Raw genomic sequence first — 24,347 nt, 5'->3', positions numbered from 1 at the left:
TGAATGTTAGCAGACGGCACACAGGTTAATATTCATCTGAGGGACAGCAATGGATGCATGGATGAATTCACTGCATGTGAGAAACCAGGATGGCAGTAAAAAGTGGGTCGAGATTTGAACTCGGGCTAGCTCGCTAGCTCAGTCATCTGTGCATTCTTCTTCGGTATCTTGCCAGTCCAGTGCTTCAATGCAATTGCTCATCAACACATTTTTTCCAAACCCATTCTTGAGCTTTCCTCCAATTGCTGACTATTTTGATCCTTTCCACTTCCCTCGGTCATATGTCTTGCCATCTTCATTCCATTCTCTGCATTAGTCATTCTGTTAAGCTGACACTCTGTCATTTAGTTTTCCATGAGGGTTGACTTTGGAGACAAAAAAAACAAACAAACAACTCATCACATGTTGGATCACAGTTGGATGTGATTTGCCAATCGATGCAGGTTTGGGAGATTACCTTCTCTATTTTGGGTTCTCCACATTTTTCTTGACTGTTTTGATGGTTGTGATTTTGGGTGGTGGTGAAATTCCCAATGAAGTTGTGGTTGGGTCACAAGCATTTTGTACAGAATGTAATGCTTTGACACTACGCTATGCACGTGGGGAAATGTTTTATTTTCTCTCTTCAAGGAAGACCTCAAATCAATGATTTTAATGCAATATGTATTTAGCTATTTTAACAGTATGGAATGTGACATGACTGCCTTCATTGAATAAAAGTTACCTTTTCCAGATTCATTTGTGAAAGTGGAAGTGAAAACTGAACACGACATTGATGTCCACCTGGATCAACAAGAACAAAATGACTCTGAATCTTCTTTCTTCAAGAGCTATCCTCATAAAGGTTTCTATCAATGCCTCTACATTTTCCTTTGGACATTTTGACGATTATGTTGAGACAATGCCATTTTAATGATGTTGAGAAAAATACCCTAAGTTTTGATGTCATTGCTTTAAGAAATTGCCACGATGTTAGATAAATGTCTCAAACATCCATTATCCCTTTCATCATTCGGTGAAATATTTTAACCAATAATTATGCACCTTGTTGTGTTCTGAAAAGAGGCAACAAATTAACAATTTGGCATTGAGGCCACAGTTGGACACAAGCAAGGAAGGAGGGGCAGGAAGAGGAGAGGGAAGGGAACCAGGCTTAGTTGTGGCTCAATGGTGTGGACAATATTATGGGTGGGGGAGTGGATGGCATGAGGTGATTGTGAAATTTGATGCCTTGTCGGGCGAGTACAATTCAACCAAATTCGGCCTTATGAGATCACATTTTTTAAAGACATATACACACACATTGTTGCGGATCCTTTGACACTGAATCTGACAAGCATGGGTAACTCCATGATCTGACGGGTTGCGATGCAACCACGGACGCCGTTGAGGTGACCAAATCTGGTCTGGCCCCCACACCAAATCTCGCATTACCTTCCCGGTGATTTCGCCCCTCCCAAATGCTGGCCATGCTTTTGACTTCACACCTTTCGGCCGAGCAAAACTGCAGGTTGGATGTTGGTTAATCTCGCGAAGGAAATCAATGGGGTTATTTCATTTTATTGCATGTTTTGTCTCACCAACGACAAGAAAGGAAACATAATTGAGCAGGATTGGAAAGTTTATACAGTGATTAATGACACATATTTATAAAATGTAGTGTCACAAAGAAACACTCTTTCCCCTACCACAGAAGAACCCCTTACACATTGTTATCTTAACTCTAAACACAAGACAGATACGGCTCAGTTACTCAGGAGCGAGAGATGGGAGAGACAGACACAGAGACAGACAGACTTGACATTTCAGTCCTTTAATTAAAAAAACGATTAAAAAATTTTTATAATGCAGATGTAATAAATAAATAAAATACGATATTTAAGGAAACATTTGCATGAGGTTCATGAAAACCATCAATAAATAATAATCGAGTATTTCATTTCTAAAATAAAGGTACTCAAGCTGGATCTGAGAAACGAAGTTCTAAAGGTGAATTGTATTGTTACGGGTTTCAACTTTACATGCAAATGTAAACATTACAATCGCCGAAAGAGAGGGTATTGCATTTGTGTCTGTCTGTCCGCACAGAACTCTCGTATTTTTCTCCGCAACTGCTTGTCAGATGGAGACAAAATTTTCACCATTGGAGTGACAACTCACGTAGAATGTTTTAATAATAATTATGACATCATAGGTCACATGGTGTGGCAGCCATGTTGGAAAAAAATTGGACCTCTATCTCTGAAACCACACCAAGGAAAAACTCGAAACTTGGCACATGCCAATTCCCCCTCATGGGGAATAAGTGTGATTTTTAAAATTTATTATTGATGTCATACGTGCCTTCATTATGACATCATAGTTGCATATGTGGAATGCTCCATCTGATCAGTATGAAAAGTTTTGAGGGTCATCTAGGGATAAAATAGTCCACAGAAATTTTTTTGATGTCATCGGTCATGTGATTCCACAGCCTTATTGTTTGTTTGTTTTTTAACCTTCAAAAATCTTCTTCTCTGAAGTGGCTGAACAGATCGAGGTGAAACTTTACATGTATGAATGCCTATCCATGAGGAACAGGTTCACAGCTTTCTGTGATGTTAGAGGTTCACATGCTGTTCGAGCTTTCTTACTAACAGTCTCTGAGAATGTATGCCTGGTGTTGGCTTAATGGTTAGGGTGGTTGTCTTTGGATCCTAGGGTCCTGAGTTAAAATCCCACTCACTGTTGAATTAATACCAGGTGGGGTTAACTCAGCCTATCATCCTTCCAAGATCGGCAAAATGAGTGCCAGCATGCTGGTATACTGCATCGGAGTGGCAACCCATCCAGGATTGTGCTCATTAGCCAAGGAGACTGCTTAAGCAGCACCAACGCTCTGCACAGAGTATGGTCCCAATCTCCTCCTTCTCCTCCTCTGAGAATATTTCATGTTTATAATTTCTAATAAGATTCATCTCTCAATAAACATATTTTCTCTTCCATGAACTTTCAAGGCAATGGTGAAAGTTCATGGTCTCTTTTAATACTCTCTTCTTTTGACCTGTCAGTGAAATTCATTTCACCCTCTAGTTAAGTATTAATAAGCATATGTCTTTGATCGAACACCAACAAATTCACTTAGTATCTTTTCACCTCATTCATCTTTATATTTACAAATAACCTTTTAATGCTTATTCGAAAAGAGCAGGTTATTAAGATCATAATTACTTGCATCATAAATATCTTCATCTTCTTTCATATCCTTGTAAACATCACCTGTAGTTATCTCTAGGATGAAGCTATCCATATCCATATATAGCAGCAATGCAATATTCTCATCATATCTCCTCTTTAGATTATTAAAAAAGTAATCATACATTAAATATTTTGAAAGATCTAAAACAGATGTTCCCACATAAATCGGGTTATCCATCTTTGTACTCTCTTTATTCAAATGAACATCACAAAAATTATTTGGAAATATTTTTACTCTTTGAAAGTTTGGTTTATTTATCAACTTCTCTGCCTGCTCCCAAGTTGAAGCAAGTCTTACATTTTGTCTATTCCTTATATTTTCTATTGTGTTACCAAATACAGAATAATTCATCATCTTGTGAAAGTCCTTCTCAAAATCGTGATTTGCCTTTGTTCTCATCCTCATATTATCTAGACATATTACTAAAATTCTCATCTTGTATGTATGTTCCCGAAATACAGCCAAAATGGTACATGATAGCCCAACATTTTTAGGGCCACGTTACTCACCATTCTCCTGTGGTGTGCAGTATCAAGTTTCATTCAAACCGGGCAATGAAAAAAAAAAATCAATTCTCGTTTCAGTCGAGTACTCTTCGGGAGAATTTGATCAATGCAAACAACCTCAGTGGTATAGTTCAATGGAGCTATCTTTTTTTTCTTGAAATGATTTATTTTAAAATCTCAAACATTTAGTACAGACAAAGAATTATTTATTTGTAAGCATAAAATAAACATCACCATTTTGATCTAATAATTCCGTGTTCATTCATAAATAAAATGGTGTTTAGAAGATTACGCACAATAATTTCTTCGACTTTCTTTTTTCCGTTTTTTTTTTCACATTGACGCACATGATCAAGTTTCGTTCAAATCGGGCAATGAAAAAAATTATGAAAAAATAAATTCCCGATTCAGCCAAGTACTCTTCGGGAGTATTTGATCAATGCAAACAACCTCAGTGGCATAGTTCGCTGGAGCTATCTTTTTTTTCTTTTCTTGAAATGATTTTTTTCATCAACCGCTGTCGCAACGGAAACCCAATGGGTTCATGGGTCATCTGGTAATCAATATATTGTTGCGGCTGTGGAAATTCGCAGAGCACCATATAGGTCCTTAGATCAGTTATGCCAATAAGTCTGTGTTCAGATAGATTTCCCCACCATTGTCAAATGGGAATTTTTCATGTGATCAGGGCTGTGATCTTTGAGTTCGCCGTTTTTCTTTTACTATTGTTATTTTGGACCAACCGCTTCACAACCACCACCTCCACCACCAACATCGCTCTCATCAACCACTTCACAACAACCACCACCACCACCAACACCTTCTCCACCACCGCCTTCACACAACCACCTTAACCACAAGCGCCCAACCACACCACCCTCACGACCACCACAAAACGCCAACCACGCGACCATTACAACGACCACCGTAACCACCACCACGTTGCCACCTCAGCACGGTTGCGAGAAGCCTGGCATTCGTCGGGAGAGAACGGACGACGGCCTCACCTCTCCCCCCCCCCCCCAACGAAAAACATGTGCGGAAGAGACGCGGGGAGGAAGAAAAAGAATGTCGGTTATCACACCAAAAGAGCAGAGCCGAACTCTCCTGTAATTTTCCCCTGCGTGCCGAGAAGTGGGGGGGGGGGAGGTGCCGTGGTTATAAAAGAGCGCGCTGAATGCGTGGTCGAGGTCTGCAGTTTGTGGTCGCTCTCTGAGTCTGTCTCTCTCTGAGGCAGTCTCCCTCTCTCTCTGTCGGTCGCTCTCTGAGTCGGCGCTGGAGGTTGTGGAGGAGTGTGGAAAAGAGAGGAGGGTGTCGTATCGGAGTGGTGGGCAGAGAGCGGAGCGCAGCGGAGCCAAGGCGTGTGGCCTGCCAAGCCGTGCCTTACCATGGTTCATGGAGACGGGACGTCGCGGGTCGCCCCAACGAGGTGAAGGTAGCCAGCCCGGTCTCGCGGAGCCTTTGCGGTCTGCATGGCTCCGTGTTATAAAGACCCAAGAGGTCCAGTCTGCCCCTCGTCTGTCCTGGGGTTTTTCTTTGCTTTGTATGAACATTGTGGCGCCATGTCTTCAAGTAGAACTGTATAAGTGTGTACATAATAAATAGACGGTGGTAGCTCTTTGTCTTGCTCGCGCCTTGTCCCTTATACCCGCATTTACTTTAAATAACTGTGTAACTGCATGCGTGTTTTGCATTGATTGATACATGACTGCATATGTGTTGTGTGTGGAATAAATGTGCTTGTTTAAATGTAACCCGTTTGTTGCGTCCTCTTTCCCTAATTGAACTGCCATATTGCACTCGGAATATAGTTGGTTTTTTAAATAGCCGATAAAGTGATTGGGTCCAATGGGAAACGCGATAACACCCCGCTCGGTTATCCCAAAACGGAGCAAGCTGCTTAAGCGGCTCGTTTCCCAGCGGCCCCGTTGAGGTACAGTCTCTCGGTAGTCTGCCCGCGCGAATAATTAGGTATATCGACAATTCGGCGATTGACCCTGTCGCGCGCGTGTAGAATATTGACTAGGCTGTGGTGTGCTTAAAAACACACCCGTGGCTGGTTTTCGGCGTTGATCCGGAAAGCCGCGACTGGATTGTCCGTTCGGTGGGCGAGACGGCCGCAATTGGCTAAACGCGGTCGCTCACACGCCGGCGGGCGGAGATCCACAACACTGGTGTCAGCGAGCGGGAAACAAACCATCCCGCCTCCAACCAAATGAATGGGAATCAGACCAAGGGTGTGTAGAGCGACCCCCCTGTTCCCCCAAATTACGAGTTTTTTAAAATTAATTCCGCTGCGCAAAATGGCATTTCAAGGCGAACGGGAACAGGGGGTATTAGATATAGATTTAGAAATGTTAGAAACCATGGTCGAGGACGCCATCGCCATACGGGTTAGACCTGTACCAGAAGGTTGGGAAATACGGCGATCCAATGTATCTGGTTCTCCGTTTTATTATTATAACCGCACCACGAATAGTAGTCAGTGGGAGCGGCCTGTGCAGGAACTTTTCCGGCAAACAAACTCAGAGTCGCAAGATGGCGGCGCGGCCGCACCTCAGCATGGCACGAGGCGTGAGCGGGCCGCTATTAATAGTGCAACGAGCTGCACTGCACGGCGGGGGAAGCGCTCCCACCCACCGGTTCAAACCTCGGGGGCATGACAGGCGAGGCAGGGCGACGGCAGTACATTGCAAACTGAATTGGCCGATGCACAGGAACGAATTTGGGAGCTGAATGAGGAATTAGCCAGCACAGTTGAGGAACTACGTGGGGAAATGACGCAAGTAGATTGGTTGCATGGGTTTTTGTTACAAAAGGTGGGCAAACTGAATAAAAAAAGAGGAGGAGCAAATTAGTAATTCTCGGGATAGGAAGAACTTGGAGGAAGAATGGAAAAAAAAGCTAGAAAAAGAAAAATGTGAACACGAACGGGAATTGAAACTACTGAAGGAAGAGGTAAGATCAGGCAATCAGATAAGGGAGAGCCTGGAACAGGAGATAGAAAGAGGTGAGAAATCTCTGGAGCAAAGGAAGGAAGAATTGTTGGAAAATTCAAGACAGTTCAAAGAACTACAGGGAGAAATGAGGAAAGTAGAGGGGAGTACCCATGAGTTGGAACATCAGAAGAACAAACTGAACAAAAGAATAGAGGAGGAGCAAATTAGTAATTCCTGGAATAGAGAGAACTTGGAGGAAAATGGAAAAAAGGCGAGAAAAGAAAAAATGTGAACACGATTTGAAATTGAAACAACTGAAGGAAGGGTTTACCCGAAGGTTGGAACATGAGAAGAGCGAACTGAACGAAAGAATAGAGGAAGAGCAAACTAGTAACTCCCAGGATAGAGAGAACTTGGAAGAAGAATGGAAAACAAAGCTAAAAAAGGAAAAACGGAAACACGATTTGAAATTGCAACAACTGAAGAAAAAGATAAGATCAGGCGATCAGATAAGAGGAAGCTTAGAACAGAAGATAAAAAGAAGAGAGAAATATCTAAAAAAACTAAAGGAATACGGGAAGACAATGGACGAAATGAGGAAGGAAGAATGTGAAAGAGGTCTGGAGACGAGAAAGGAATGAGAAAAGAAAGCTTCTGAGTTACGGAAGAGATGGGATTACAAAACGAGCTGAGGATGTTGAGTGAGGAAAGGAAGAGAACGGAGAATGAAACGTTAAGGAACCACACTGTGCAGATCAAACAATTAAAAGCCAAAGCGAGACTAAAGAATGAGATGCAAGAAAGAGTAGTGAAAGAACAACGAATGAGGCAGGAAAGAGAGATTACCCAATCGAAGGAAACAACGAGATTGGAGAAGGAGGAACAGGAGAGACAGTGGAATAGAAAACAAAAAGAGTATGAATTTGAAACTGAACAGCAAAAGGAAAAAGCAAGGTTGGAGTACAAGGAGATAGTGAAAGAACAATGAATGAAACAGGAAAAGGAAATCAACAAAATGAAGGAAACGATGAAATTGGGGAATGAGGAACAAGAGAGACAGTGGGTGAAGAAACAAAAGAACAAGGAATGAAGCAGGAAAGGGAGATCAACCAATTGAGGGAAACAATGAGATTGGAGAAGGAAGAACAAGAGACAGTGGGATAAGAAACAAAAAGGAGAAGAACGACTAAAGGAGAAAGCAAGGTTGAAGTACGCGGAGGTTGTGAAAGAATGGTGAATGAAACGGGAAAAGGAGATCGGCCAATTGAAGGAAAATATGAGATTGGAGAATGAAGAGCATGAGAGACGGTGGAGGAAGAAACAAAAAGGACAAGAATGACTAAAGGAGAGAGCAAGGTTGAAGTACGCGGAGATCGTGAAAGATGACGAATGAAACAGGAAAAGGAAATCAACCAATTGAAAGAAACTATGAGATTGTAGAATGAAGAACATGAGAGACTGTGGAGTAGAAAACAAAAAGATAAAAAACCAATGTCACCCGCAGGGTGACCCGTATCTTGCCAAAAAGTGACCACGTGTGACTTCTTTAAGGTCACACTGAGGTGAACAGAGCTGCTATCCACTAGGAGCGACTCCTTGAGGAATATATGCCTACGAGAGATTCCGATGAGAATCGTTCTACAGAGTAACCATGAAAAATATGCGTTTGCCTCATAACGTCACCAAATGACGTCATAATGTCTCAAGCTTGACATATCTATAAAGCACTCATCGAGGTGTTCAATTTGAGGTACTACACGATATGGTTCCTAAAACTTGAAAATTTGACCTTGGGGTCAAATATGTTTGACCTCAGGCGCTAACCATGAAGGTCAAGGCCAATCGCCGCCAAAAATCAATCAGCTGAGCGCCAGACCATGAACTATATTCCCATGAAGTTTGAAGACGATCCGATCAAAATTACTCAAAAAATAATGGTTTTGTCGACTCCCCTGATTTGCGCCAAAGTGACCTTGACCTTTGACCTTGACCTTCAAAATTTTGTGCACTGAAAGGGACCTCTATAGGCCTCTGATATGCGAAGTTACAAAAATTTCCGATGATAACTGTGCTCTGCAGAATTTTTTATACGTGATTGCAGACAAAAAAACCCCAAAAAAACCATACAAGCTGACTAACATATCTTGCAAAAACTTCGTTTTGGCAAGATAAAAATGACTTTGAAATTAACCAACTCAAGTAAACAGCAAAATTTGAGTCCACGGAGGTGGAAAAGCTCCGGAAAGAAAACAAACAACTAAAGAGGCTCAGGGAGGAAGAACGACTCAAATGGAAAGGAAAATGGAGCCAGGAAGAAAAACGAATAATAAAGGAGGTAGAGGTGACGCCAAGGGAGACGTGGGAAGGAGAATAAATAACATATGTGGGAGATAGAAAAAGTAGAGGAGAGACTACACGATAAAGACGGGGTGAAAGACGAGCACACACCCATGGAGTTAGCGAGGGACAATGAGGGGGAGCTGGCGGAATGTGTCGTGACCCGGTGCAAGTAGCCGGATAGCCTCCATCAGGAATGGAGGGAGACGCTATGCTCCCTTGAAGCGGATCACGACCAGGTGGGTCCGGTCATGCCGAACGAGGTAGAGGGGGCGAGTGCTGTGGAAGGGTGCACGTGGAGCTTGGGGAGTATGGAGACCCCAGGAGAGCTTGAGGTAGCGCGAATCCCCAGCGTGATCGTTTCGGTATGTGTGTTTACGAGTGTGGCGAAATGTGTGCTGAAAAGCGCGCATAGCGAGAGTGAAAGGCGTTGTGTGTGAGTAATATGGTGTGCGTGGGTGAAAAGGAGTGCCTTAGTAAAAGGCCGTGGGTGAGAGGAGAGACAGCGTGTGTGAGGTCGCTGTATGTGAGGAAGATGACGGTCGGCATGCGGGAACACGCAACCGCATGTCCTATTGTCATGGTGCGGTGTGTGAGCGTCGTGGCACGGGGGAGTTTGTGCGCGAGAGTGTGACGAAGACGGTGCCCGACAATGGACAAAGGCCGAGTAGCGGCCCTTGCTGTTTTGGGGACCGTGCTGGATTTGCACAGCAGCGCACATGGGGTCTGTGCTGTGCTACGCACGAGGCCGCCGCATGTGCGCTTGCGCAAGTGATATCTGGTCCGTAAACGCACGCGGTGGATGTTAGCCAATCCCGCGGAAGGCCAGAAGGTAGGCTGGATTACGAATTTGGACCGGACGGGTTCTCCACGCGAGCGTGTTTGCAAAGCTCTGATGAGCAGAGCACATGTGCTAGCGTGGGGAACCCCTCAGAACGCGAGGCTTGTTTTTAATGCGCAGGGTGACGTCGTGGCTGCATGGTTGGAATCCAGCAGGAGGGGAATCCTTTCCGGATGTTGCCGTTCGAGAAAGGACGAGGTGCGCGAACAGCTGCCATGACGTCACGGGGAGAAAGCGCAGGTTGTGAGTTGCCGCGCTGGTGCACGCATAGAAAAAAAAAGCAAGCCTCACTTTGGCTGAACAGGATTCCCTGGGCAAGCGGTGGGAGACCCCCCTGTCCGGGGCACAGGATACAACTAGTTGGGGGGAAGGGTTAGTTTAGTTAGACCGGCTTCATGGGGCAGGGATAAGTCCTCATGGAGCCCGTGGAATGGATTAGTTAGAGGGATTTTAGTCAGATTTAGGATGGAATATGGGAAATAATATTTGGAGACAAGGACATACTTTGAGTGTGTAGTGGGGACATAGCTTAGCTACGTAATGTTAAAAGGAACGTGCTGTATTGTAAGAAATGACGAGGGAGCACGAGATAGTTATGGGATTTAGTGAGAGGAATGGCAGTGATCAGCGATGGAGTGAAAAGAAGTGGAAAATGTACTTGGTGAATGAGTGAGGGCCAGCGGGCCTGATTGTGTATTGAGCGAATGTGGTATGCATGGTGCGATGAGTGATTGGGGGGAGGAGTGATTCCCACCCAAGGGACCCCGGGGTCAGTGTAAAGTGAGTTAGTGGGTTAGACAAATTGACAAAATGGAGGTCGTTTTGCTGTTGGTGCGAATGTAGGCTCGAAACCCATTTGGAGGGGTGCAGGAGTCCTGTTGACGGGCTGGGAGCGTGGCTGCGAACGGTGAGTATTGCTTAATGGGTACCCCGGGCACCGGGCTAGTCGGCCGCGGTAGGCCAAGGGTCCATGGGGGGCTGGGATAGCGTCGTGGGTACGGGTGGGCCCGCATGATGCGGGGCCCAGGGCACCATTGGCCGTGTGGGCAGTGCATTGGCATGGGCACCCAGGGAAGGGGCCCAGGGCGCCAGCCTGCCACGTGAGCGTCGAGGGGGAGTAGCCGAGGAGGGCACTCCCCAGTTTTAGGGAGCTGGTAGGCTCGGAGACAGTTTCAGGGCCCGGGGGTGACATAGTTGGAGAATCGGCAGAGGGTAGTTCCTGCCAAGGGAGCCACGCGTCCCAGCCATGAGACCGTGCAAGGGCACAAAGTGAAAATTTGAGGACGAGGCCCAAAATTGTGAGGACACCAATACAGGCGATGGGAATCTTGGTTGATAGAACCAGTAGATTAAGCGAGAGGCGCTTTTGGAAAGCCCCGGGGTTGTTTAAAGTTAATAATTTTAGGGTAGATAGAAAAGTGTACCCCTCCGCACCAACCATCCTTTCGCTCTCGTTGCGGGCCGCTGGACCCACTTTCGGTAAAAATATCACTGAAATCTGAGGAGGCTATTCTGAGGCTTGAGTGGGCTTCGGGACAGGATGCTAGCTCTCCCTTATTCCCCTCCAGGAAGGGAACATAGGGGTTGGGAGTAGGCTAGGTGACATGGTAGGTTAGCCGGACAAAGACGATAAAGGGAGATGATTTATAAAAGGAAAGGAAAAAAAATAATAATAAAAAAATAAGATGGGGCTAAATTGGGTGGATTTTTTGCAAATTAAGGGAGTGGGTATGGACAGAGACAGGCAAAGGCGATAGGTTGGGAGGGAGACAGTAGGGTAGGTCTGAGCCCGCCTTCCAAGTGGCCAGCACCACCGCACTCCCTCCACGAACCTCCAGAACAAGGACTGTGCCGGCCAGCTTCACTTGCCGACCTGTTTTTGCTCCAAGGCCTGTGCCGGTCAGCTTCACCTGCCGGCCTATTTTACTACAAGGCCTGAGCCGGTCAGCTTCACCTGCCGGCCTGTTTTTGTTACAACGGCCTGTGCCGGCCTTGCCATGCCTTGTTTGCCTGCCTTTGCCTTGACCCCATGCCTGCTACCCCTTTGTTGCATTTTCTCCATTTCTCCATCACCATGTGCGCCAGGATCATCGCGCGAGTTGCAGGGACTGCTCTGTAGGCAGCCGCATCACGGGACTGCATTGAGCAGCCCATGCACCGTGTGTTCCATCCATCCAACCATCCACTCATATGCTTGTGTTTGCTTGCGTCAGTACCATCCAGTGTTCTGCAGGGACTGCCTTGCAGGCAGCCACACACGGGGACTGCATTGGTGCAGCCTGTGCACCGTTTGTGTTCACTGCGCTCATTTCAAGGGGGAGGCCTAGGACTGCATTGGTGCAGCCGGCCATATTACCTGTCACCTGCATTTGTTTCACGAGCCAGAGACTGCGTGTGAGCAGCCTGGCTCCCTGCTTCAAAAATGGCCTGTGGGATGGCGCATAGCCGCTGGGTTGGGGTGAGTTGCCTTCAGCAGCTGAAGACTTGAAAAGGTTTTTGTGACAGACAACGGGGCCTTTTGAACAGGCCCCGAAGACATCCGACCTTCAGCTGCGGGGGCGCTCACCCTCACAAACTATGACTGACTTTGCTATGTGCCCTTTTTCCCCACAGAGTCCATCAGTCCTGGGCCATGGTTTAGTGTAAAATTTGTAAGTTAAGGTTAAGATGTACTGTACATATGAGTGCGCCCCCGGCATGTCTGTCTTAGCGCCGGCAATTTTATTTAAGTCGTCTGCATGAGTGGGTTTGTTTAGTTAGTTACTCAGCCCGTAGGTTATTTATTTTTGGGACACGAATACACTAAATGTCGCAATCAGGGATCTGAAGAAAAAATGTACTTGGGGAAACTTAAACATGAAGGCACACGAAAATTCGACGACTTGGGTCGAGTCTGTAAAAAGGGGGGGGTAGTGTTACGGCTGTGGAAGTTCGCAGAACACCATATAGGTCCTTAGTCAGTTATGCCGAGAAGTCTGTGTTCAGATAGATTTCCCCCACCGTTGTCTAATGGGACTTATTCGTCTCACCCGGGCTGTGATCTTTGAGTTAGCCATTTTTCTTTTACTATCGTTATTTTGGACCAACCACTTCACAACCACCACCTCCACCACCAACATCGCTCTCATCAACCACTTCACAACAACCACCACCACCACCTTCTCCACCACCGCCTTCACACAACCACCTTAACCACGAGTAACAACCACACCACCCTCACAACCACCACAAAACGCCAGCCACGCGACCATTACAACGACCACCGTAACCACCACCATGTTGCCACCTCAGCACGGTTGTGAGAAGCCTGGCATTCGTCGAGAGAGAACGGGCGACGGCCTCACCCCTCCCCCTCCCCCCCCAACGAAAAACACGTGCGGAAGAGACGCGGGGAGGAAGAAAAAGAATGTCGGTTATCACACCAAAAGAGCTGAGCCAAACTCTCCTGGAATTTTACCCCGCGCGCCGAGAAGGGGGGGGGGGCGAGGCGCCGTGGTTATATAAGAGCGCGCTGAACGCGCGGTTGAGGTCTGCAGGTCGTGGTCGCTCTCTGATTCGGTCTCTCTCTGAGGCTCTCTCTCTCTCTGAGGCTCTCTCTCTCTCTCTCTCTCTCTCTCTCTCTCTCTCTCTCTCTCTCTCTCTCTCTCTCTCTCTCTCTCTCTCTCTCTCTCTCTCTCTCTTTCTCTCTCTCTCTCTTTCTCTCTTTCTCTCTTTCTCTCTTTCTCTCTTTCTCTCTTTCTCTCTTTCTCTCTTTCTCTCTTTCTCTCTTTCTCTCTTTCTCTCTTTCTCTCTTTCTCTCTGAGTCGGTGCTGGAGGTTGTGGAGGAGTGTGGAAATGAGAGGAGGGTGTCGTATCGGAGTGGTGGGCAGAGAGCGGAGCGTAGCGTAGCCAAGGCACGTGGCCTGCCGTGCCGTACCTTACCGTGGGTCGTGGAGACGAGACGTCGCGGGTCGCCCCAGCGAGGTGAAGGTAGCCAGCCCGGTCTCGCGGAGCCTTTGCGGTCTACACGACTCCATGTTATAAAGACCCAAGAGGTCCAGTCTGCCCCTCGTCTGTCCTGGGGTTTTTCTTTGCTTTGTATGAACGTTGTGGCACCATGTCTTCAAGTTGAACTGCATAAGTGTGTACATAATAAATAGACGGTGGTAGCTCTTTGTTGTGCTCACGTCTTGTCTCTTACCCGCATTTGCTTTAAATAACTGCATAACTGCATGCGTGTTTTGCATTGATTGATACATGACTGCATATGTGTTGTGTGGAATAAATGTGCTTGTTTAAATGTAACCCGTTCGTTGCGTCCTCTTTCCCTAATTGAACTGCCATATTGCACTCGGAATATAGTTGGTTTTTTAAATAGCCGATAAAGTGATCGGGTCCAATGGGAGTCGCGATAACACCCCGCTCGGTTATCCCAAAACGGAGCGAGCTGCTTAAGCGGCTCATTTCCCAGCGTCCCCGTTGAGGTACAGTCTCTCGGTAGTCTGCCCGCGTGAATAATTAGGTATATCGACAATTCGGCGATTGACCCTGTCGCGCGTGGGTAGAATATTGACTCGGCTGTGGTGTGCTTAAAAACACACCCGTGGCTGTTTTCCGGCGTTGATCCGGAAAGTCGCTACTGGATTGTCCGTTCGGTGGGCGAGACGGCTGCCATTGGCTAAACGCGGTCGCTCGCACGCCGGTCAGCGGAGATCCACAACAATATTTACCTCACAAATGACTTTGACAAAACTTTAATGCCCTATGTTCCTTTTTAAATTGTAGTCCTGCTTTGATAAATTTGAATTTATAAATTTGGTTTGAAACCAAAGAACTTGTCATAAATTTATAACAGTCAAGAAATCTAATATTTGTATTTATCCATTTTATGAGAACAAATCTGTTTTGTAAATGAGAAGTAATTTTGATCCGTATTAGGAATTGCTATTATCTTTCCAGGAGTCTTACTTAGTTCTTTTATAAAGAGATGTGTATCATGACAATTATTATGAAGAAATACAGGCATGAATGTAGGGATTCTATAATTAAGATTACAATTATTATGAGCAGCTTCTCTATATTTCCCTGTTATATGGCAATGAGCTCTTCCCCTTTTATCAGTTTTTACCAAAGCCTCTGAGCATGTATGACAAATCCTTGCTTCTTCAAATTTTTTCTCTTCATTTGGAAATAAGTCAAGGGGTTTATTTGTTCTTGACATAATTTCAGTTAGCTTTATACAATCATCCTCAATCCTTTTTAACAATTTCAGCAGCAGAATCAGTCCTCTATGCAACTCCAACTTATCATATTTGCTTCCTACAGATGATTTAATGTAATAACAAAACCCGCAAGAGATATGCTTTTGATATTTTTTTAATATCATCAGTCTTTTCCAAGATGCTCTCAAAATCAACATAAATTACAAATGGGTGTTTTGTACATTTGTTTGTTTCATTAAATACAACTTTCTCTCCTGAATCTGGCATCGCGTCAACTGCTGCTTTATAACTAGAACAATACTTTAAATGTATATCGTCTTTGTAATCGAAAAATATTTAGACATCTCTTACAAGGATATGATTTATGCTTTGATTTATAAACTTGACTACTTACCAATTTAGAAAAGTTTTTGATATAAGCATAATGAGCGGTTTCTTTATTGGTGAAATAAAGGAGATCTACATGTTGGTCATTTGACCAATTATCATTGGATATAACTTTACTAACTCTGAGAATTTGGACTTTGTTTTTATCAGTTAAACCAAAAACATTTATTGATAGGTTATTCATATTTTCAAACTTTGTTATATCTTCTAAGCTCATGGGTTCTTCTCTGGAGATGCCTAGATACACACTTTCTAATTTATTCTCATATTTATTATACTTTGAAACTCTTTCACAGTCCCTTTCCTGTGGATAAAGATGTGCTTATATACTCCAGATGAAGCATTTATTATCAGTATTTTAAATAATATTAATTATTGCCTTTCTGTTCTTTGTATCCTTAGGTAAATCACTACAAGAAGAAGTCTTTAGCGGAGTAGATTAAAGAATCTTAAGATTGATATATGAAACATTCCCAATGTTGAACCCACCACCTTCTTGTTGTTCTTCTAATTCAAATCTAATCTTCTTCCTCTTTCGGCTTGCTCCCGTTAGGGGTCGCCACAGCGGATCAACCGTCTCCATTTCGCTCTATCCTCCACATCTTCCATTGACAGTCCAACCACCCGCATGTCCGCCCTCACCGCATCCATGAACCTCTTCTTTGGCCTTCCTCTTCTCCTCCTGCCTGGCGGCTCCATCTTCAACATCCTTCTCCCGATATACTCCGTTTCCCTCCTGTGCACATGTCCAAACCATCTCAATCTCACCTCTCTCACTTTGTATCCAAACCGTCCTACCTGCGCTGTCCCTCTAATATACTCATTTCTTATCCTATCCATCCTCGTCACTCCCAACGAGAATCGCAGCATCTTTAACTCTGCCACCTCCAGCTCCGCTTCCTGTCTTATTGTTAGTGCCACCGCCTCCAAACCATACAACATAGCTGGTCTCACTACCGTCTTATATACTTTCCCCTTCACTCTTGCAGCTACCCTTCTGTCACAAATCACTCCTGCAACTCTTCTCCACCCACTCCATCCTGCCTGCACTCTCTTTTTCACTTCTCTCCCACACTCTCCGTTACTTTGGACAGTTGATCCCAAGTATTTAAACCAATCCACCTTCCCCACCTCAACTCCTTGCAACCGCACCATACCACCACCCTCCCTCTCATTTACGCACATGTACTCCGTCTTACTCCGACTGACTATCATTCCCCTTCTTTCCAGTGCGTACCTCCACCTCTCAAGGCTCGCTTCAGCCTGCTCCCTACTCTCCCTACAGATCATGATGTCATCCGCGAACATCATAGTCCATGGAGACTCCAGTCTGATCTCATCCGTCAACCTGTCCATCACCATTGCAAACAGGAAAGGGCTCAGAGTCGATCCTTGGTGCAATCCCACTTTAACCTTAAACCGGTCCGTCATTCCTACCGCACACCTCACCGCTGTCACACTGTCCTCATACATATCCTGCACGATCCTCACATACTTCTCCACCACTCCCGACTTCCTCATACAATACCACAGCTCCTCTCTTGGCACCCTATCATAAGCTTTCTCTAAATCCACAAACACACAATGTAACTCCTTCTGGCCTTCCTTATACTTCTCCATCAACATTCTCAAAGCAAACATCGCATCAGTGGTGCTCTTTCCTGGCATAAACCCATATTGCTGCTCACAGATCGTCACCTCTCCTCTCAACCGAGCTTCCACTACTCTTTCCCACAACTTCATGGTGTGGCTTAACAACTTTATGCCTCTGTAATTTCCACAGCTCTGCACATCACCCTTATTCTTGAAAATCGGAACCAGTACACTTAATCTCCACTCCTCTGGCATTCTCTCACTTTCCAAGACTTTATTAAACAATCTGGTTAACAACCCCACTGCCATCTCTCCTAAGCACTTCCATGCCTCCACTGGTATACCATCTGGGCCAACCGCCTTTCCACTTTTAATCTTCTTCATAGCAGTCCTCACTTCATCCTTACTGATCCATCCCACTTCCAGATTCACTATCTCCACCTCTTCCAACCTTCTCTCTCTCTCATTTTCTTCATTCAAATTCTAATTCAAATCTAATAATCTCTTCAAAGATAGGATATTTAAGGAAGCTTTCATTTGATGTAATAAGAGGTGGTGGATTCGTTCTCATATATTATTCTTCAATAACATTATCTTCTCTTGAGAAGGTTAAGGAGGCTCCAAGATATATTTTGAATGATTGATGTTTTTTCAACATTCTACGAACAACCTTGATAATTGAATCCTTTGAGATATGAATCGCTTCCCAAATGGCTCTTACACGGATATTAAATCTTATAAGTTTTACCTCTATCCGCTCTTCAAAACATCTTTGAAGAGTTGTTATTACCTTCGCATTCTGCGAAAGGTTATGTTTTGGTCGCTGTGTATTTATTTATTTGTGAATATGTGTGTTTGTTTGTTATGCGCATAACTCAGAAAGTATTAAACCGAATTGCATGAAATTTGGTGGGATGATTCGTGAGTATCCAAGGATGATTTGATTAGATTTTGGGAGCGATTGGGTCAAAGGTCAAGGTCATGAAAAGGTCAAAAACACTCTTTTGAGCAGAACTTCCTTCATAATACAGCTATCGACATGCAACCACCGCCATATTGTTCAATGACGAGATACTTTTCGGATATGTAGTGTCAGATTTGACGTAACATCATCGGAAGTGCGTCTAAATGACGTCACAAGATAACGTAAATTTTCAATTTTCGATCTCATCAGTTTTGATCACACCGTTTTGTAGGACTTACCTTAAGGACGTCACACACCAAATTTGACTTCGATCGGACTGACCGTTATGACGTCATTGACGTTTGAACATGATGTTTTTCAATTGTGGCAAAAATGTCCTGATATTTTACATTCAAATATCTATATAATTTAGAAAGCAAAGTCTCCCAAATCCAGGCATTAGGATCAGTACCAAAATATCTGTTTATTGATGTACAGGTTTTGCCAATTAACTCTGTAGTCAAGGTCACACTCAAGGTCAAAATATACTTGGAGGCATAGCTTCAGATCTAATAGAGCTATTGACATGAAACCAACGTTAAAACGTTCAGTGAACTACGAGCTTTCAGAATGGTAGTCCCCGATTGGACGTGATGTCCCCGGAAGTGCGTCAAAATGACGTCAATAGATGACGTCAATTTTCAACTTTTTAATTTTTCAGTGTTTATCATTCCATTTTGTTGGACTGCCTTCAAGGAGGTTACACACCAAATTTGACGTCAATCGGACTGACGGTTGTGACGTCATGGACGTTTTAAAATGACGTTTTTCAAATGTGCCCGGAAAAAAGTTGCGGCGGCGAAGGTATGCACTCTACCGAGTGCCCGTTCTAGTTTCAAATAGTTTTGGCTCAGTGACATCTCCCTCGAATCCAATTTTCTTCTTATTTCTCTTCAATATGGCTTTAGACAACCTGTGATAAGCCTGCAGGAAGCATTGAGGGCTGACTCCAGCTTCTTGGCATGGGTGGATCTTTCCCATACTGGGCATGCATACTCAGCAGTAGAATAGCAGAGGGCTAAGGCAGTGGAACGTAGTGTCCGTGGGCTAGCACCCCATCTTGTATCGGTGAGCTTATTAACAACATTGTTACATGCGCTCACTTTCGCCTTTGTCTTCTCAATATGGGTCTTGAAGGTAAGACATCGTCAAGGGTTACACCAAGATAAACCTTATGCTCACAGTGCTCTATTGTTGTTCCAGACCAGGCTTCTCGGTTTCTCAAGTGGAAAGCACACACCTGTGTCTTCGATAGATTTGCACAGAGGTGGTTCTCCTCATAATATGGTGTTAGTTGATAAAGAGCATTGGTCAGCCTTTCCTCCACTACTGAAAAATCAGTATCTTGGGTGGCAACACCCAGGTCATCAGCATATGCAAAGCGACGAGTTCCATCACTTCTTGGTTTGTCATTAGTGTAGATGTTGAATAGTGAGGGAGCAAGCATGCTCCCTTGAGGAGAAACCATTATTCAGCCTTCGCCATCTGCTTCGTTTGCCACCCAACTCCACAAAGAACATCCTGTTCTCCAGCATACTTTCAATCAGCTCTGTAAGGCGAATGTCCTTCGTCAGATCCAAGATCTTGCTAAGCAGACATCTGTGGTTGACTGTGTTATATGCTGCAGATAAGTCAACAAAGATGATGCCTGTCACCATTCCTTTCTCAAATCCATCTTCAATGTGTTGTGTGAGGTTGAGAACTTGGCTTGTTGTTGACTTTCCAGAGCGGAATCCTGCTTGCTCGGGGATTAGGCATTCATCTATTGTTAGAGCTAGTCTCTTTAGGATCAGGCATTCAAACAGCTTGTAAGTGTGACTAAGAAGTGAGATCAGCCTGAAGCTCTTTGGGATTGATGGATCCTTCCCTGGTTTAAACAGTGCTATCACATGTGCTTTCTTATAGATCTAGGGTAGCTTATGGGTTGCCAGGCAGTGATTGTATAGTTGTAATAACCACTTCCTTGTCTCAGGTCCGAAGTATTTGATCTGCTCAGTTGCGATGTTATCCAAGCCAATTGCTTCTCCTGGTTTAAGACTTGAAGGAGCATTTTCCAGCTCTTCCATGATAAATGGTCTTGTAAAGCCTGGGTCTTCGCTGTATTTGCTACAGTCTAGCTCTTGCCTCTTTCCACTTTTATCAATCAAGAGCAATTGGTGAGCAACTTGATTTGCAGTGACCTTGGGTTGTTGAGGAGCAAATTTAGGGTCACCACGAAGCTTGTGGATTAGAGACCATGCCTTCTTGCTGTTTTTTGACATGTCTGTAGACTCAACCAGTGCATTCCAGGTGTTTTTGGCACTCTTTGGGGATACTTTCCATCATCTTCTCACCGGTTGATGTAGTTTCCTCTGAAAAGGGATCTGTTTCAAACATGGTGACAGTCATCTTGGAGGGCAGCTGTCTTCTTTGAGAAACCAGGTATGTCCACCCTGCAGCCTCGTGGAATGTGCCTTCATGTTGTTTCTTAACAAGTTCGATGAACTTGTCAAAGTTTCCTGATGTTGGTTTGATGTTTTTGATCTTCTGTTCCAGTTCAAGTCTGAACCCATTCCCCTCAGCTTTCTTGAAGCGAAAACGCCTTTTAAAAGGCATGATAGTAGGTATTACTGCTGCATTGACTTGGATACCAATAGGACAGTGTTAAGTCTGTGGTACAGGGTCCATCACAATCTTCTTGCACAGACCTGCAATATCATTGGTAACAGCAGCCAAGTCTGGATTATATCCACATCTCCAACAGGCACTATGGAATGAAGGAGGTAGTTTGGCATCATGAATGAGACCAAGTTGATTGGCGTCCATCCATTCTTCTACTGCTTTTCCATCCTTGTCGGTATCCATGGACCCCCATTGGGTACTATGGCTGTTGAAGACTCTGATGATGATCTGTGCTTTGTTGTTAACTTGTGGGACAGGACCTGGGAAACTGAAGTCTTCTACTGGTGGTTTGTAAACTGATGTTATCACAACACTGCTCAACTCAACAGGAAGAACTTCGATGTAACGTTCTTCTGATTTTGAGGTGACTTCGATGACAGAGCCTGCTCTAACAAAGATAGCACTGCTTTAACAAAGGAGAGGTGGGATGAGGGGGGTGGTGGGTCATTGGGGGGAGCGCACCTCCCCCCCCCACTCCTCCTCCCCCTTCCCCCACTTTCTTTTTGACCCCTCCTTTATCCTTATTTTTTGTAATTAATAATTTAATAATTGTAAGCAAAGCAGATATAATTATACAACATTGAAAACATTAAACATTTTTCTTTGGGTGGGAATAAATATTCAATTGTAAAACAATTTTTTTTTCCCAGAAGTCTGCTTCAGATGGCTTGCAATTTTGAAACTCGGACACTATATTCTGTTAAAAACAAAGGGAAGAACCATTAGAGTATGTAAAGATGATTCTATAATGATGTTAATAAAAAATCACAATAAAACATTTACCTCCAGAAAATTGAGTTTTGTGTCAGGCACATGCAGATGGAGGTTTAAACTGGAACAGGTTTGGAACGAGTCAGCACTCCATGGAATTTCAAAATCGGCCCATTCAAGGTTGTGAAATTCATTAGTTTCATAACCAATCATCATGATGTTTGGTTCATTTTTAATGCTGGAAATAAAAAACAAGCAGGGAAAAATTATCACCAAGTTGTCTTTCATGCTTTTAAAAGGTTGTGTATAAGTCTCTCATTTATCTTACCTTTCATTTGACTTCTCATCCAAAGTTAAAGGGTGTGAAAAATCTTCTAAACACTTCATCATTTCATCATGTAATTCCCTTCAAACTGATTGAACTTCAGTAAGGATTTCATTCATATTCTGCCATTCTTCATGACATTCATTGGCTTCATTCTCAACATCAGTTATCAACTTTGTTATTGGGGACAGCCTGTCAGAAACAAACCCAATAATTATTAATCGTAAAGTGATTTGGTTCTGTATAAAACAACAAATAATGAATCGGTTTAAACATAACTCACCTTTCCTCTTGTGAAAAAGATTCATCTGCAAGGTCGGAATACTCAACTGACATCCTCTGAATGAAACAAGCTAATTTTGGGTTCGACAATAAATAAGACAAGTTGATGACATCACGGAAATGAGAAAACAATGGGTTTTTTTGGGCGTGTCACTCTAAGAAATGAACATTTTCCATCTCTTGACCAGTATTTTTGTCTCAGGCAAGGGTAGACTTCTGTAAAACTCGTCTCTCGGGCAGGCTGGTAAATTTTAACAGAAAAGATAAGACTCGCTCCAAATGATTTTGAGAAGAACTTTTATAAATTTATGAATAATGCTATATTTGGAAAGACTGGAAAATTTTCAGAATAGACACAACATAGGACCTGCTACATCTTGTAAACAAACCTCCAAATTAATTAATAAACCAAGTTTTCAAAGAGTTTTGAAAAATGAATACAGTAAGAAGTTATAAACATTATTTATATTCAGAGGAGGTAAATAAGAAGGCAATGGAGGATTTTGATAAGAGGTTTATTTTAGAAAATAGGATTGTCAGCCTCCCTTACGGATATATAGGGTGTCCCAAAAGTCACTTCGGGATTTAGAGATTAAATACCATTTCTGTTTTTTATTAACTTATGATTATTTTTATACCAAAAGGAAAATTTACAAAACGGAGATAAATTTGTTTTATTTATGAAAAATGATGCAGCTTAGATGTCCTCCATTTTCGGGTTCGCAGAGACAGGCTCTTTCGACAGCATTTTCCATAACAGCGGATAATAACTCTGGCTGCAGCTCTCAAATTTCTGCACAGATGTTGTCCTTGAGCTGCTGAATTGGATGGGGCTTATTGATGTATACATGCTTCTTTAGGTAACCCCAAAGAAAATAATCGGGAGGCATAAAATCAGGAGAACGTGATGGCCAAGAAATTTCTGAATTTCGCAAAATTATTCGGTGTCCATGCTCTTTGGGTGAGAATAATTTATCGATGAAATTGAAAATAAATTTCCACGATTTTGTTTCTTTGTTCATTTGTGAATTTTTCCATGGGTAATTTCCAAATGTTAATCTAAATTCTGAAAAGAAAAGAAAAACAAATTATTGAAAAACAGAAATGTTATTTAATTTCTAAATCCCGAGGTGACTTTTGGGATACCCTATATAAAGCGTAATAACAAAATAGGGGTTGGGGGGTTTTAACGGGCTACCGCCGCCTTTTTTAAAATTGATGAATAAATTAAATTACTCCTGAAAATTTAACACAAATATTTATAGGATCTCGATGTGACCATCCAATTTGGTTAAATTATCATGTGAAAGGAAGGCAAAGCCCAGCCCTGCAAGGAAGTAGTGTCAAAAGGGAGGTATTTAATGAAGTAATGTGTTCCAGTTTGAAAAGGAGAAATATTAGTGAGCATAAGCGAGCGAATATTGTGACTTTGAGAAATGGGACACATTACTGCGTCAAACCCTCCCTTTTGACACGACTCACAATGATGGATACTTCGAGACCTGGGAGGGTTCTGTTGCCTGTTGCACCTCATGAAACACACACACACACACACACACACACACACACACACACACACACACACCTATTCTTGGGAATACAGTTTATATACGTACACACAAATAAAATACATAAAAACGACAAACTCAAAATGTACTTTTAAACAGAGTTCTTTGAAAGAGCAATTCAAGTGGGAAATTAGCAAACTTCAACTGAAAAATATATCAAGGCACAGAACACAAAATGTCAATCTCTCCTCTCTGCCTTCACAGCTAGATCATGGCAAACATGTGGTTGGATGGACCTAATTGTTTTTATATACGTATCGATGTCGAAGTGAAGGGTGGATTATATTAGGAGATCACACAAAACGTTAAACAAGTCGATATCCTGTAAAAATAAATTTGCACCTCCTGAGACACCAACAACCAAGCAGCTTGGAGAGCGCTTGCCAAGTGGCTGAAGCACTCAAACAAGCACTCCAACGAAACAGTTGTTAAGAAACAGCTAGTTTGGCTCACAATTACCAACATGTTAAACATACACCTCCCGAAGATGCCCGGAATGTCAAGCCACGAACGCTGACATCTCCGGATGTTTATAAGCGTCGTAATGTACCCAGCGATTCATAGCTCTGAACAGTCATTCAATAATATGAGTGAGGAAGCACTCCAACGAAACGATTAAGAAACGGCTAGTTTGACACACGATTAGCAGCACATTAAACATACACCTCCCAGAGATGCCCGAAATGTAAAGCCACGAATGCTGACATCTCTGGATGTTTATAAGCATTGCAATATACCCAGCAATTTGTAGCTATGATGAACAGGCATTTGATAATGTGAGTGAGGAAAATGAA

At 43.5% G+C, this 24,347-nt stretch overlaps 1 protein-coding gene across 1 annotated transcript in view; it reads left to right on the top strand.

The window, feature by feature from the left end:
* LOC147009455 (uncharacterized) overlaps positions 1–24,347 on the top strand; it is a 39,134-nt gene that overhangs the window by 9,799 nt on the left and 4,988 nt on the right. Inside the window, exon 4 of the mRNA XM_085861974.1 lies at positions 734–844. Within this exon, the coding sequence (XP_085718100.1) occupies positions 734–844 (111 nt within the window). The remainder of the gene's footprint in view (positions 1–733; positions 845–24,347) is intronic.

Source organism: Eptatretus burgeri, chromosome 17 (assembly GCF_056783735.1).
Source record: "Eptatretus burgeri isolate ZD-2024b chromosome 17, Ebu_testis_v1, whole genome shotgun sequence".
NCBI classification, from domain to species: Eukaryota; Metazoa; Chordata; class Myxini; order Myxiniformes; family Myxinidae; genus Eptatretus; species Eptatretus burgeri.
The sequence above is the reverse complement of the archived record's forward strand: the minus strand, read 5'-3'. Positions and strand labels throughout refer to the sequence as shown.